This window comes from Poeciliopsis prolifica, unplaced genomic scaffold (assembly GCF_027474105.1).
Source record: "Poeciliopsis prolifica strain line A6 unplaced genomic scaffold, Auburn_PproV2 SCAFFOLD001, whole genome shotgun sequence".
In the NCBI taxonomy this organism is placed as follows: Eukaryota; Metazoa; Chordata; class Actinopteri; order Cyprinodontiformes; family Poeciliidae; genus Poeciliopsis; species Poeciliopsis prolifica.
Genome location: NW_026562376.1, coordinates 14,593,087 through 14,609,861, shown reverse-complemented (window position 1 = coordinate 14,609,861; position 16,775 = coordinate 14,593,087). Strand labels below are relative to the sequence as shown.

Sequence of the window (16,775 nt, the reverse complement as noted above, 5' to 3'; positions counted from 1 at the left end):
CCCACCTGGTGGGCTGCAGGGCTGGAAGACTTCAGACAGCTTTGTGGTCTCTGACTTGAAGCAGACTATGTTATGTGACTGCGAAGTTGTAAAGAGACTGACTCTCCAGTCATTTTAGCCAGCAGAATTGCTGGTACAACATTTTTTGTGCTGCTATAAAATATCACTGTCAATCTTTATGTTTTACATTACTGCACCACTGGGCATATTTGTGGTCTTTTAAATTTGTCACTGCTCATTTGTCTTGTGCTATATTTCTTCTATACTTGCTTTTGAGCTCATTTTTTCCTTCACTTTCCATCTTATCTCATTATCTCCCCATGTAGCTGAGTTGCTATATAGATAGATTGTAAATTGTTCTCTAAAACTACATATTATAGCCTGTTCTACAGTATCACATTGACTGAGGATGTTTAACGTGGTGTTAACGTACTGCTAAATTTAGTATAAAAATTGTCTGATGCAAATTATGACTTGTATGTTGAAGTGTCGCAGTGTGAACATAATACGAGGGTGTAGAGGATGAGATTCATTGTGAAGTACTAGGTAAAACATTTTAAATTAAAGGAATATTATGCATTTTTTGTTATTCTAACATCCCATTTACTTCTCTTGCCCTGCAGGTCTAAAATAACCCACCCTAACAAAAGCCCCAAAATAATTGAATTTTAAATCCAAAATCTATTTTGCAGGATGAAACAGTCTCATATTTATCCATTTGACTCAATTTAATTAATTATTTATCATGTATTTTTGTTACAGAATAGAAAAAGACGATCAACAGTATTACACACTTCTTTCTTTTTACCACAAACTAAGTGTTGTGACAGTTTTCTTTTACACAGTAAGGGTTTATCATTGCAATTATATAAACGTGAAGTTATTACTTCTGATTTAATTAAACTGAAAGAGAACAAAAAGTAAACAATTTGGAGTTTTTTAGTCCACAGTTCATTCCTTAATATTCTTTCAGTAAATTATAAAAATACTTCTCATCACACAAGAAAACAAAATGTTGCTTGATTTTCTGAACAATTTAATATCAGTTCTCATGTTGTGTTTTATAGTTACATAAGATTTTCAACACAAGATGCACATCTTCTCCTCAACTTAACTTGTCGAACACAAGACGATGTTCATCTCATGAAGATTTTCTTATACTGAACAACCTCAATGCAAGATGAAGAACATTTTCTGTTCAACATAAGATGTTCAACACGAGATGTTCAAGACAATCTTCATAGCATTAAGATGTTCTTCACCAGATGAAGAACATGTATCCCATGTAGGACAGTATGTGCAAACATTCAACAAAGCACCTGTTAGTGAAATGTCTACTCTTGGCTTCAACAAGGAACCAATTGGTGGTTTTCAGATTCAGCGTACCTTCATTCTTTCTATTCCTTATTATGTCTGAGATTGTTTTTTGGTTAACTGCAGATTGAGAGTACAGGTATAAGTCAAATGCAATTTAAATTCATATATCAATCCAGTTTATTTGATATGTGTGTAGGTGTGTGTGTGTATGCATGTATTAGAGAGAGTTTGTGTGTGACCTTTGAACTTTTTTTCTGGTGTTTAAATGCTTTTATAATTCAGAGGTCAGAAATGACCCATAAGACAATCCTTGCACCCTGGTGGTGTACAGCCCACATGGAAATATAAACAAAAACAAAGTATCACTTTTTCTAATGATGAGGTCAATTTAAGAAAAGTCACAAAATTTCAGGTCAGAAAAAGATAGTTTAGCATATTTTTCCACAGCTAAACATGCTGTTAATCTAATATTTATTTGTGGACTGCTTTTTTGCTAAAAAGCTCAAGAGTACTGAGTGTCTTTCCTAAAGAAGACATCTCCTGGCATAAGTTTAAAGAATGAAATACAAATTCTGATCAAGTTAAGATGGCCAATACACCAATATAGAGTTACTTTCTGCCTTGTAAAACAACCCAAATCTCTTAACAGGTTTAAATAAATATTCTTTAATTTATTATTTAGTCTTTGCTGAATTTGCATCAGGCTCAGAACTGTTTAAATGTTTTCCAAAATAAGTCTTTAATTACACTTCTCACTTCCGAACGAGCAAATTGCAGGTGTCAAATTCTGATGTAGAAGTTTAAGTATCGGATCAAAACACCAGCTAGTCCATTCACCCTGTGCACTGTATAATCTACTGTTTTGGGGAACGTTCCATTACATATACAGCAGCAAAATAAAAGTTGAGTAAGTCAACTGAAAGGACAACATCTTATTTTCACCTGTCCCCTTATGGCTGTTTTTCACACTAGGCTGAGTGAAGAAAGCGCATATTAATTAAACACTGCCTTCTTTCTTACCCTTTTTTCTCTGTCTGACACTCCCTGCTTGTAAAGCTGGCTGTGTATGCTTAATAGAACAGATTAATTAGGCTCATTGGTATTCTAAGACGCAACTTCTAGTTGTTTCTTGGGGCAAGGATCAGCAGTGTCATAAATTTGAACTGTAAACATGAGGAGTGTGGAAAGCAACTAATGAGCAGCCAGCTCCTGCTACAGTGAGGTGTTTGGCTGCTTGGATTGATGGATTCTTGTGATACGATGTCACGTAATGGACAGAAGGTCCATCGCTCAGTTCTTTGCAGCTGAATAACGCTCCCTGTGAGTGCTCACATCTGAAACAGCTTATTTTAGTTAATTGTTCCAGTCCTTCACTTTTATGGCTATGATGCACTGCTCACTTAACAAATAAATGTTTACTGTGCAGCAACTAATTTGTCATTCCACTTGAGTAAAAGTCAAAAAGGTAAATGGGACTGTAAGCTTGTGATAAATAAGCAGCCTTATCAGTATGACTGATATTCCCTCTCTGCCCCGGTGCAGGGTTCCATTTATTATTCAGTCTGACGGGTCCCAGTTAGCATCAGCTTTCATTTTCAGTGAAACATGATTGCAAAATTCTTGGCCTCCTGCCAGATAAATTAAGATTTTCTGTTGAAGAAGAAGAGATTTCAACTCCTAAGTAATGACTCCTTTTAAAAGAAATAAGGCTTAATCTATGTGAAGTGTGCAGTGTGCAATGTCAACATGTAGTCGAAGTTTTAAGTCAATGCACATTACACCGGAGAAAGAGATGCAGCTGATAAGGGATGAAGTGCAACCTTATCAGGTTGATAAGAGAACTGTACCTTTAGAATTGCATCGATAAGCAGACTGGAGCTGGATCAGGCTGACGCAGCATTTTGAAGCCGTTGGCCCTAATAAACGAGTGGTTGTTCTCTCTGGGTAACCTATTATTTCTAAAAGATTTTCTCCCTAAGCTGAAGTCGGTTTGCATAGACTGAGAAATCTATGTGGATAATGTGTAGCCATCATTCAAACTGTCATGAACGTGTTCTGATTGTTAAAGTTGAAAACTGGGCTCTGCAACCCGGAGGTTTGTAGCTTCCAGTTTGCTCAGTGACAGAAAGCATTGCTTGTTAATTTTATGACAGCAAAATCCCACTTATGTAATATTTTTGAATATACTGAGTAATGAACACAGTTTGACTCATAAATAACTCCTTTTAGTGAAAAAGATACATATACTCCGGCTTGAAATTAGAAATGTGATTTTTCTTCGTTGTAAATATTGCTCAGAATACAAGGTGAAGTGGTTGTAGTTCCTGATGTCAGTGTCAGGATATGTGGTGATGCTGTGGCTACAGCAGTAGTTGCCTATTCTTGACATGTGAGCCATGGACATCAGACTAGAATGATCATCAGATAATCTGAAGGTAGAGTGACAATAACAAGCTGGCAGAGTAAGACAAGTTTTGCACCTGCTGTGTAATCTTTTGTACAGCAGGTGCAAATGAAATAAAAGAAAAAACAGAAAGATCTCCACGAGTGGCATGACCAAGTTCTTTACTCTGGGTGGAATAGGGATCCCAGCTGCAAACAATTTCACAGATTTCTAAATTGTTTGTATACTTAAGAAAGTTATTGAATTTTTAGGTTGCAGTTCAGATGCAAAGGGAGAGAAGGAGGAAAAGTTGCACACGAATAGGTTTATAATACAATCACACTGGTCACACCTAAATTCATAACTTTAGACTTCAGAGTCTCGGTGTGATTAACCAGCAGAGGTCAGAAAAAAAGCTGATATTGTTTTTGGCTCTCTCAGGCAGATTAACATTATTATGCAGGATGGCACACTCTGTGTTGCACAGCACTCTGTAAAGCCTTTCAAATGCATCCTTTCATTCTGCCATGAGGCTTATATAAATACTGACGCTGTTTGTTTCTGCACAGGAAGGTTTCTCCAGGTTGTAGTTGTGCAGAAACCTTTGACATTTAATAGGGAATTCGCCAAATTGAAGAGAAAATCCATCATGGTAGCATTGTGGTAGTATAATTAGGAAAGATGAAACAAAAACGTGGCAAGAAGTAAGAGCGTAGGAGCACCATTTAAACTGGAGCTACGTTTTCCAGTTTCTCCCTCATCCAGCAATATTTTAATGGTCAAATAAAATAATATAGATAATGGAAACCCTGAAGCAACCTAAAAAGAAATAATATTTAAAGTTGGGAATGAAATATATTTCACTTAAAAAGATAGACTAGAGCTTAGACTTTTTGCACATGATTGGCCAATTTGTTCAAGATGATGTAGAGATAACTGATATATAAGGATGTGAAACTGCAGAAGTATTTAGTGCAACTTCATGTTAGCTTTTCTGCAAATGTGTCAAAAAATAGAATTTTGCTGCAGGCATCCAGAGGCAGTCTCCCGCTGTTCAAACGCCTTGCGATTCATCTCATCTTTGTTTTTTTTTTACTGACCACTAAGTCCTGTTTTCTTCCGTCTTTATTCTTTGCCTCTCTTGATGTCATACGAAACACCCACTGATGCAATATAAAGTTTTAGCCTTTATCGAGTGGATGCATGTGCGCGTGTGTGTGTGTGTGTTTGTGTTTGTGGTGAAGCTAGACTGTTTGTGTGCCTTTTGGTGCTCACAAACATCAGGCGCTTTGCGCTCCTCTGGTGGCAGACAGGAAGGGAGCCTCTTGTCACATTTTTTCATCATTACCTCCGTTGCCCTCCTTCATCTTTCTCCCTTGGAAGTTAAAAAAGTAATCAAAGGCTCGGAATATGACAGCTCCTTTGCTTCCTCTCTGTCAAAATTTCCTTTTCCTCTCCTGAATTTATTGCAAACATTGGCACTTCCTGTACAAAAGCCCCTGTTTTTCAGGGGTGCTAAAAAGCTCAGTTGCTGGTCTCGGTGGAGGTGTTCTCTTGCCTCTGTTGACGTCTCTGCTAAACGGAGGATGCTCTGCCGCTCACTTAACAGCTCTGTGACTTTGTTCCTTCCTCTGCAAGCCAGGAAGCCTTTTATCTTGTGGCAGCTGACTAAGAACTCGCCCTCCTCCACACTTTGACCCGCCTGTCGCATCATCCCGGCATTAACATGGACATGCTGCTTAGCAGACCACAGAGAAGGGAGCCCAGCAGCTCCCTGGCTGGAGAGTCGGACCAAATCCCGGATCAGGAGGGGAGTGCAGGCTTCTTGGAGAGCGGGTCTTGGCTGGATGGATGGAGAATGTTGGACATTAGAGCTTTGGCAAATCAAGTGCCGGATTATGAGTAAATGATGAAAAGAAAAGAAAAAACTGCAGGGTGTTAATAGTAGCCTTCTGGGGATATAATCCCATGTTTTTTTTGGCTTGCTTTTTTGCTGCGTGTCTGTCTATGTGTTCACATGCTTCCATCATCATCATCACTTTACGTTGCTTGAATTAACTTAGAAAATGCTTTGGCTTCACTTAATGATGTTATTATCTTTCATGTATGAGTTATGTAGCATATGTTGAGGTCGTGGTGGCGGTCGGATAGATCACACAGATTGATGCAAGCAGGCATGGACTTGGACTGCCCTGAGTTTAGAGCGCTCAGAATGATTCAGTTTGTCCTTAGTCTATGAATAATGTTCTAACACAAAGCATAATGTGTTGTTTCTCTCCTTGTTTCTATAAAGGACGGTGAGCCAATCATTGGAGGGGCTGACAGCAGAGATCAAACCCACATCCGAAAGTTTCTCAGTCAGAAGCAAAAGAAGTTACTCTGGAAACCAGAGGTAACACCAGACTTAGCTTCTTATTTTGCTTTTGGTATATTTTGCAATATTCATGGTTTAAAAAAAGTTCATTAAAATTCTCAGCTTTGCAATAAAAGTGTCATTATTTACCAAATGTCTTCATGACAACAGTCGTACACATTCATGAAGTCTCTTTCATCTTCATGTTAAATTATGTTACGTTTGTCTTGACTTAACTAGACACACGTTTGTCATCATCTCAGTAGTATGCACACACCGTTAAATAAAATGTTTCAGATTGGTCTGATGTAGTACTAAACCGTATCATATCTAAATGTGGGAAAGTTCAGAGTGAAAGCAGTTTTTTAAGCAACACCTCATGATATGTCAGTCTCATAGAGAATAAGCCATTTATAACTACGAACACAAGGACAGCAATCTTTTCTCAATGATTAATAATCATCAGGCAAGAGCTGGTATTGTTTCAAATTATCATCACAATTATAATTTTGCAGTTTTTTCTCCTTAGAGCCAGATGATGTATGCGTAGAGACCACAATCTAAATTAAAGATATATTTGTTCTGTTTTAATTGATAAATGACGGCATAATAATATTTAATCTAAACCTTAGACAGGTTATTTTTTAAAAGCAATAACTAAATTTCAAGTCTGATGTGATTGGTGCATATTTTTTTCAGCTCGCTTGCTAATGTAGTCTGCACACCTGCTGCAACAAAGGGAACAGGAGACAGGCCAATTAAGCAGCAGATTATTAAGAAGAAAACCAGATCTTGATTTGTCACATGCTCAGCCAAGGTTAATTAAAGGCACATACTCGGTGTGTCTCAAAACCAGATCTGTAAAATCTGATTTATGAATCTCTTTGTACCTAATGTGAAACTCAACAATCTGTGCAAAACAATTCTGTGTGTGGTTCTGAGAAAGCAGCAGTCACACTTGATATAATACTGCTTAACAAATGATTTTCTATTGCCTGTTCTCTTCTCAGTGGAGTATTATCTTCTAAGACATTGAAATTTTTCTGAACACACACACACCCACCACCACTTTTTCTTTTTTTATTTTTATAAAACTTGTATTACAAGGATAGGCAAAAACAGCATGAACTCAATAACTTAACAATAACTCATTTTCTCAGATGTACTTCTCACTGTTTTCTGAGATTAGCCATTATGTCGTTTACATTTCATGCAACACGGCAGACACAAAATTACTGTTCTGCTTCACATCAATGAAGAACATTCAAAAGCCTTGTTCCTATTGCTTCTAGATTGCTGCGCATTACTTTATTTCCTGTCTTTATTTCAATCCTGCGTACAAAAAGAGAATTTACTTTGAAATACCACAGCCAGTGTAGGATGAAAGTCAAACATCTCTCTAAAGTGTTGAGCATATTGAGTATAAAAACAGAGCAAATTAAACTCGACTTTACCGCAGAATCACAGCTTGCCTCTTTTATTTCCCTTCTCCTTTTTTGTTCTTCCATTTAGTTTGTGAAAACCACAGGAGATTCTTGTAGACAAAGAGTTGCATATGCTTTCGCTGACCAACAATATTGTCTTATTTATCATGTGCATTGTAAAAGCAAAGCAGTCTTCTAAGGGAAATAAATGCTGCAGCATAGAAACTTTCACATTTTATATAATGCAGGGCAGCTTTCTTTGTTGGAGTCAACAGCAGTGCAGTTTTCTGTATGGTTCCAAGTCCACAGTCATGACAAAAGTATAATTGCTCGTATATAGTTTTATGTATCAGGAACTCAAATGAACAATTGCAATCGACAAAGCAGCTCTAAGGTCTATGAACCACATATGCAATGAGCCACACTTTCTATTAAGCTTTGAAAGAAATCTTGATCACCGGTTCTATAGGCTATTTTTTTTTTTACTTGACTGCATTATCTTTGTGAAAGTTAAAGTTAAATTATTTTCAAGTTTGCAGTATTCTATTGTATGTTAACATATGCAGAAGGATGAACTAAGCCGTTAGTATGAGGATGCAGCCATTGCTGCCATTCAATCTGTGACATTTATTTAGCTTTTGACTGCGGACTAAGACATGTTTACCCCTTCTATTCCTCCTGCATAAATGTGACATCTGCTTTAACAACTAGAAGTTACTTCCCATTTGTTGATCTGCTACCTTTCAATTGTTCATTGGCAGGATGTGTAATATTTAGGAAAAATCACCTTTGAAAGTGGGTCCTACAGCTTCAGTCTGGTAAGGGAAATTTGGACTGAGAGAGGCAAAAAAAATCTAACAAATAAAAAAAATGAATCACAATCTATTCATAGTGGTCACAGTTTATTTTAATAAACTGCCCTTTGAGCATCAAAACCATTGTCATAATTACCTTCCCTCTAGAATTTATATGTCCAATATATATATTTTTTTATAGTTGTAGAATTCACATTTCTCCTGCTGTGGCAAAGGAACAAACATTCATTGGCATTCCAATGTTCTGCAGCAGCAAACAGTAACTTTTAATTTTCTGAGAATACCTGCATCCTGAAACTGATTTCCAAATTCAAATAAACTGTGTAAAATCAACTAATGTTTCATCAGTTAGGTTGCACCGAGTGCCTAATTTCTTTGACAAATTTTCTTTCTCTGCCTTTACAAGTAGCTAAGGGCAAAACTCTATGAATTAAGAATTTTCGCATATTTAACAGGAACACAAAATTTTAAATATAGCAGAGATTAAATTAAGATGGGTAAAAAAAATAAGAAATATTCTCTGATCTGAAGTGTCTATCCCTTTTTCCCCTTCAAAGCTTCACCCCAAATGTTTTGGCTTGAATGAAAAGTAACAACTCCCAACCAGAGCTGTTTTCTGGGATAAAATTATTTTTAATGTTGCATATTGTGAAAACTCCGTTATTGCAAAAGGAAAATAAAAGTCAACATGCTATTTATTTTTAGTTTACCTGAAGTCAGAATGAAATGTTGTCTTTTCTTTGTTTGACGACTTGATTAGAATGCTCCACCACAACCAGTGGACTCACTCAGAGAGGACAAAGGATTAGTGCTGATACTCTGCTTTGTGTCGTCGATCAAGGTCACCGATATATCATGAGCACTGAGATGAGATGAAATCTAGAGTGGAAGCTGCTGGCTGGCTTTTTAAACAGTCCAACAGTAGACGCAGACAAAGGTGAAACAGTGATTTTCTGTCATTCCAGACAGGGATTAGGCAAATTCAACCAATTCATTAAGCAAGAACCAGAGACAAAGTGATGCTGAAAGAAAAAGTAAGTAGATTCCAATGTAAGAGCAATGCAAGTGTGAAGTAAATATTGAATAAAACTGAAGGGAGCACAAGGAGAGATCAATAAATACATTGACAGACGGACCAGGGCAAATATTTCTGTCCCGCATGACCTGCTGAAAAAGAAGTAACTTTATTTAATCATTTTTTCTGAGAATGATTTAAACAACCAGTTTTTTCCCGTTAGGCGGGAAGTGAGGAGCATTTTGTAGCTCAGCACAGACACATGACTCATATGGAAGCAACAGTCACTTTCGTCTCCCCAATCATGCAGCCTGTCACAAAACTGTAGGTGGAATCTGATGTTTTTGTCTCTGATTCCCTTCACATGCTAACTTAATGCAAGGTGTGAGGAGGTCTGATATTTTTATATCTCAACTGTTCTGCCTGTCCAAACAAAAGACTACATGATTCATTCCCTTTTTCTTCTCCAGAAAATACAAGAATGTACCTCATATTTCCCAGTGAGAGGAATCTAGTGCAGCCATCCTCACCTCCTTTATGCTACATCCTTGACATTACAGAGTCGAAGTGGTCATGAGACACATTACATAGACACATTACAAAAACCTTTGTCGCGGTGGTTGATAACACTGGAATTTGTTTTCCTGTTCCTGTAAGACTGAATAGTCAGTCTATATTATTCCAGAATTTTTTAAAACTTATTAAAAGAAGTTTTTCTCTTGTCCGTCAACTTTTCTTTTTATTTTCTTATGGACTGTGAATGATTTCCATTCAAATGCACAGTTTGGTGCAAATTTTTTTTTTACCAAGTCTAAATGTTTGCCTTTCTTTTTTTTTCAAAGAAGCCTGGCTCTAATAAAACATTTTGATCTTTTTTTACTTGGATTTTGGGTGCTTTCCTGCTCAATTTTGTCCTTTCAAGATTTTTCACATTCCTTTATTTAATAAATTAGATTTTGTTCATTTTTAATAATGAACAGTTAACTAAAATATAAACATTTTGAGTCAGCTGTACAAATTTTCTTTCTTTCTTAAAGATGTGTCATACCCTTGTAGCTATTGCCTGAAATATCATCTTTTATGTTTCCTTTCCTATTGGGACTAATGGTGTCAGCTCGTGTGATAGCTCATCTGTGGATGCACCGCGCCGCCATTTGTCTGTACCTCAGAGCCAGCAGGGGTGTAGCGGGCTGTGCCAGATTTTGAGAAAGAGAGACAGACTCCTGGAGAAAAGGGAAGGAGAAAATAAGAAAAATAAATTGTCTGTTTGAATGCTGGTTAACGGTGAGACCAGATGGAGAGAGAGAGAGCGGATACTGGAGAGCTGTGGAGACGATGTGCTGAGATGAGCTCACACAAATTTGAAAGTGAGAAGGAATATCATAGACACATACAGTTTGTGATGCATTTTTTTTGTCAAAAACCCTGGAGTTTCTTTTGTCTCTTACAATATATAGATTTTTGTAAATGAAAGATACATATTTGACCTCTTGTACAAGACAAGAGATACAATTATTTCTGAAAGACAGTATACCTACTTTTAGTTACTGCATTTTCAATAGGAAACAGCAAAAATGACCAGCAAAATCAAAGGGCTCACATGAGGTTTAGATGTATATTTTAAAATCTACTTTGTGTCTTCCATGTAGATTGGTCCCCTAACACTTTACCCACAATTTCAAATTTGTCGTGTTCCATGACAGACAAGCTGAAAGCTCAAGAGAATAAACCAGAGCAACCTTGTTGTTTGTCACTTTAATGGTCTGGTGAAAGTCTCGCTCTCTCTTACTCTCTCACAGCCTGACAGGAGTGTGAATGAATCTGAACATTTTTCAGAAAATACATCTATCTTTTTTTTTTTAGCTCCTTAAATCTCCAGTCTTTCTCAATTCTGCTTTTGGCTCTTCTTCTCTTGGTGATAGTATCCACAGATCAGAGTGTTGGCAGCAGGGTGTTCTGATAGTTTTATGGTATGTTCACTGATCAGAGTAAAGATTGTTGCATTGCTAACTGATCATGTAAAAATCTACCTATTGGGATCACCATCCAATTTCTTAATGCATGTCTCACTCAGACACATTCTTAAAAGCTACTCAAAAAATTCGACCAAATGTAGACGATTTGGTGCAAGAATATGTTTATGCCCCCGCCCCATAAAAGGAATTGGGAGAAGGACTTTATAAAAGCAAATGTGGGATACTGACAGCTGAGCAGCGAAGACAAAGACAAAAGAAACTGCCAGCATTTGACAGCTTACGAATGGAGAGATTAAAACAGAAAAATAGAAGCCAGGGGAAATACAAGGCAGTACAAGACAAGATTGGGTATAGTGGGACTAAAGGCCTTAAGAGATACAACACAAAAACAATAATGAGAGAAAAGAAATTCTAATATTATTCTTAAGGTGAAGCAAAGACAATTAAACAGTCAAGGAAGATTGTTAAGTTACTATCACAGTGGTTGAGGGAAGAAATATTTCAGTGTAACTCTCACTGAATTAATTCACAAACAGAGACATCACTCTTACCCTGCTCTTTCTGTAAAAATGAGTCCATTATACACAAGTGCCCCCCAGCAGGAAGCTCAATTTATAGCCAGTAGCTCCAGGACTGCACTGATGTATGTTTAAATGTGTCTTGGAGACTTTCAAGCTGCAAGCCTATTACTGTTTGGCAACAGGAGCAGCAAGAAGGTGCCAGGGCATAAGAAGGTTTGATTTTAAAACCCATAGGAGGTGTAGTAAAAGATTTACATAAGCCATGCTTACGTAAGGATTGCAAGCCAAATCTTCACACATCCACATACACAAATATATATGCAGCTCTGGAAAAAAATTAAGACACCACTGCAAATGATCAGTCCTCTGATTATACTTTTTATAGGTTTATTTTTTAGTAAAATAAACATTGTTCTTTTATTCTATGAATTCCAAGCAAAAATTTTGTATGTATTTGCAGAAATGAGAAATGGTCAAAAAAGACCAACAGAGATGCAGTGCTTTCAGACCTCAAATAATGCAAAGAAAACAAGTTCATATTCATTTAGAAACAACATTATTAATGTTTTAACTCAGGAAAAGTTCAGAAATCTTGCAACACATATTCACACATTTGTCAAAGTTTAGTTTTTCAGTTCACAGGATTGTTTTTTTTTTGGATTGCTTTTAAAGAAATGGCCTCTTCCTCTTTGAGTGATAAATTGTTTTAAAATAATTTATGACCCATTGCTACTTGTATAGATTCAGAGAGCATCTAGACAAGCTTTTCTTTCTTGTTTGTTTTTTTTGCGTTTGTGTTTGCGGTTTAGACATACATTTCCATCTAGACATGTTTATTTTTGTGCACAGAATCCTCTCTGAACAATCGGGTGGGTGCTCGGTTCCATGTTGTTTGTAATGCCCTATAATAGTTTGAACAGATAAATGTGGTGCCTTTAAGCAATAAGGAGATAAGTCATCTTATGACGTCATCCATGGAAGCATGTTTATTGTATTTTTTTCTTTGTGCTGGGTTGTCTTTTCCCTTCTCCAAGACTGATTGATTTGACAGCCTCACACTTGTTGACTCTCTTGTCATCGGCACACACAAAAGACTACTTTCAGCAACTGAAATGGTGCCAAGCTAGTGAAGCCAGCTTTAACTTTGATCCGCCAGAGCACCTCTCTGTGCAGTTCTGTTGTCATTTCGGTGAGAGCCAGCTTTCTGTTCAAGCTCTGAGTGATGTTCTAAATGTCTGTGGCAGCATTATAGAGGCAGCCCACTGAGCCTGTTGTCCCACATTAACATGATGTCATATGTGCAGAAGTGGGTTTTGATCGTCAAGTAAAAAAAAAGAAAAAAAAGCCATTTGTTAACTCACATCCGCCACGTCTTACAATGTTACATAAAACCGCACTATGGTTCAACTAAGCATGTTGCTAAAGTGTAAAAAGGTGTAAAAAGTACATTATTTCCAAATCTTTCCGTTTTGAGGATGACCAGACCTTTGTGTGCGCTGGAGGAAACTGCACCCCGAAGCAGACTGTTTTCACCATCTGTCCTTGCCGTGTTTCAGATTTCCCTCCGTAATTCAGACAAATGTCAGACTGCAGGCTGGGGTTGACCTTTGACAAACTGCTCCAGACTCTCTGAGATCACATTCCCTCCTATTGTGCTTCATGAGCCCTTTTTGTTATTCAGGTCATCAGTAACACTAGAACTTAAATGTTGCATTTTTCAAAGATATCTTAATTTCAAGTGTTTGAGTGTTCATGCACTTTGAATTTTCTTATCTTGTTTTTTCTGGTATTACATCCACAAACAGCAGTGTGTGTCATATATTTTATTTGAGAGAGCAGCACAAAAAACACTGTAATTCTAAAATTGACCGAAAATTACAAATAGTGTTTTCTTTTACAATTAATTTTGAAAACCGTGGTCGACATTAGCACTCGACTCCAATCAGTCAATGCAGTGCAGAACCGCTTTCTACTTCAGTTACAACTGCAAGTCTTTTTTAAACAGCTTTCAGCCAGTGGCGGAGCTAGACTTTTTTTCAAGGGGTGGCCAAAGGGTGAGCAAGGCTTTATCAGAGGGGTCCATATAAATGATGAATGAAAGGAAACAAATATTTTCTCACACACACTCAAATTAAAATGGTTTATTTAACTAAGATTTGCCATGACCAAACAAGACGTTAAACGGCACTATGGAACAATGAACATGTAAATGTAAACTCAGAGCCCAGAATATGACCAAAAACAAATTCTCAAAAATAAATAAATAAACTGGTGCTTCTGGTGTGCAATAGGTTGTGCTGGGTGGGGGCAGTTCAGTGCCATTTCCTTCTGCTTCACTGTCTTCCTCCCCAGAGTCTGACTGAATCTGTATCACCCTCATCTCTTTCTGGAACTTAATTGGAAATGCATAAACAGACACAATAAAAAATGCAAAAAGCATCATGCTAACCTTTAGAATTAGGCTTATTGGATTTTAATACTTAATAACTCTGTCACAGCCTCTAACCCGCTGGTGATACACTTGGGCCTGGAATCTCCTGGCTGGATTCTCCAGGTTGGTCACTGCTGCAGGGTTCTGTCTGGTCCTGGTCACTGCTGCAGGGTTCTGTCTGGTCCTGGTCACTGCTGCAGGGTTCTGTCTGGTCCTGGTCACTGCTGCAGGGTTCTGTCTGGTCCTGGTCACTGCTGCAGGGTTCTGTCTGGTCCTGGTCACTGCTGCAGGGTTCTGTCTGGTCCTGGTCACTGCTGCAGGGTTCTGTCTGGTCCTGGTCACTGCTGCAGGGTTCTGTCTGGTCCTGGTCACTGCTGCAGGGTTCTGTCTGGCTCTGGTCACTGCTGCAGGGTTCTGTCTGGTTCTGGTCACTGCTGCAGGGTTCTGTCAGGTCCTGGTCACTGCTGCAGGGTTCTGTCTGGTTCTGGTCACTGCTGCAGGGTTCTGTCTGGTCCTGGTCACTGCTGCAGGGTTCTGTCTGGTCCTGGTCACTGCTGCAGGGTTCTGTCAGGTCCTGGTTACTGCTGCAGGGTTCTGTCAGGTCCTGGTCACTGCTGCAGGGTTCTGTCTGGTCCTGGTCACTGCTGCAGGGTTCTGTCTGGTCCTGGTCACTGCTGCAGGGTTCTGTCTGGTCCTGGTCACTGCTGCAGGGTTCTGTCTGGCTCTGGTCACTGCTGCAGGGTTCTGTCTGGTTCTGGTCACTGCTGCAGGGTTCTGTCAGGTCCTGGTCACTGCTGCAGGGTTCTGTCAGGTCCTGGTCACTGCTGCAGGGTTCTGTCAGGTCCTGGTCACTGCTGCAGGGTTCTGTCAGGTCCTGGTCACTGCTGCAGGGTTCTGTCTGGTCCTGGTCACTGCTGCAGGGTTCTGTCTGGTTCTGGTCACTGGTGCAGGGTTCTGTCTGGTCCTGGTCACTGCTGCAGGGTTCTGTCTGGTCCTGGTCTGGCCCTGGTTTTAGCCTCTTTAAGAAGAACTGGGAGATCTTCCCTTTTCTCTTCATTTTGGCTCTACACAAAATAAGACAGCCTGGTATTTAGACTCCATGACTGTTTGGCAGAGACAACACTATTTTAACTATTATTTAAACTATAGTTTTTAGTTTTCTGTAGCTAGCTAAAATACTAAATTAAAAATACATTAATTAAAATTAATTGATATAACTAGTGAGATTATAATTCAAAGCTTTCATATGACATAGCCTACTTACATTTCAGTCAGTATAAAACTTAATGGTTTTTCACATATTCTTACCACACATTTCATATAAGATATAAAACATTAGAGGGCAGCATGTGCACTAAAATATATGTTAAAAGAATCTGTCTAAAACACGATCTACCAGCACTAGCATGGCTAATATAATAAACGAGGCACTAGCAGCGGTACACAACCATTTTTTTTTTCTTTTTAGAAATGTATGACAAGAGCCGCCTCTCATTAGGAAGGTAACAGCGGTTACAGCTGAGCGGTAAAATGTTGTAAATACCTTCAAAACTCCTCCACGGTGTAACTAAAGCCGTTGATGTGTTTTTGAACAAGCAGGACCCACATGTCAGTTTAACCAATGAACAGCGTGGGGCATCGGGCTGCCTTCAGGGACAGTCGGAAATTACAGTTTTCCTGGCAAATCTTTGCCGATCTCATAAGTTTTATATTTTAAAATTACCATTTCCAGTGGAGTGGCACTAGGGGTGGCCAGGGCTCTGTTGGGGGTGGCAAGTGCCACCCCGGCCACCCCTCTGGCTCCGCCACTGCTTTCAGCTTCACAAATGTAACTACAATTATTTTTGCAATTTCTTCTCATTTTTGGTCATTCTTCTCAAGCTCTGTCAGACTGGACAGTGTCTTTGAACAACAGCTAACAAATCCTGGCACAGATTCTTCACTGCATGAACAGGTTTATGATTGTTACTATGATATTCTTGCTCTCGATTTTTTAATATTGCTGTCTTTCTGAAAGGGGAAACTTTGCCCCTTTTCAAGTCTCTTTAAGTGCCCTAATTTAACTTTAGCCCTCTTCCTATCAACTCTGATCAACTTCCCCAACCCACCTCAAGAAAATGACCTCCCAGCATGATTATGCCACTATCTTTTACTGTGGTGATGCCATAGTCAAGATAATGCACAGTTAACCCACACATTGCATTTTGAGTCTAGGTCATAAAGTTAGTTTATTGGTAATATATGGTCAGAGCACTTTCTTCCACATGCTCTCTGTACAACCTGCAAGGTCTGTGGCACACTACTCCTTTCTCAGTCTCTAATGAGTTGCCTGGTATTTATCTACAGTAGCTGAAAGATTTGACCATCTTAGCTGCAGCTTTTCCTGTATTTCTAGAATCTTCTTGGGTCTTTTGTTAATTAATGGTTTCCTTGCCTGTCAGTTTAGGTAGACACTGATGTCTTTATTGGTTTGCAACTCTGCCATACTGAGTCTTTTGATTATGGTGATGCTATTTGTTCACATTGAAATCCTCTGAGGC

General features: G+C 38.5%; 1 protein-coding gene across 1 annotated transcript in view; it reads left to right on the top strand.

Annotated features, from left to right (window-relative positions):
• Positions 1 to 16,775, top strand: part of b4galnt4a (beta-1,4-N-acetyl-galactosaminyl transferase 4a) — a 136,855-nt gene that overhangs the window by 74,077 nt on the left and 46,003 nt on the right. The window contains exon 3 of the mRNA XM_055031872.1: positions 5,994 to 6,092. Coding sequence (XP_054887847.1) covers positions 5,994 to 6,092 — 99 coding nt within the window. The remainder of the gene's footprint in view (positions 1 to 5,993; positions 6,093 to 16,775) is intronic.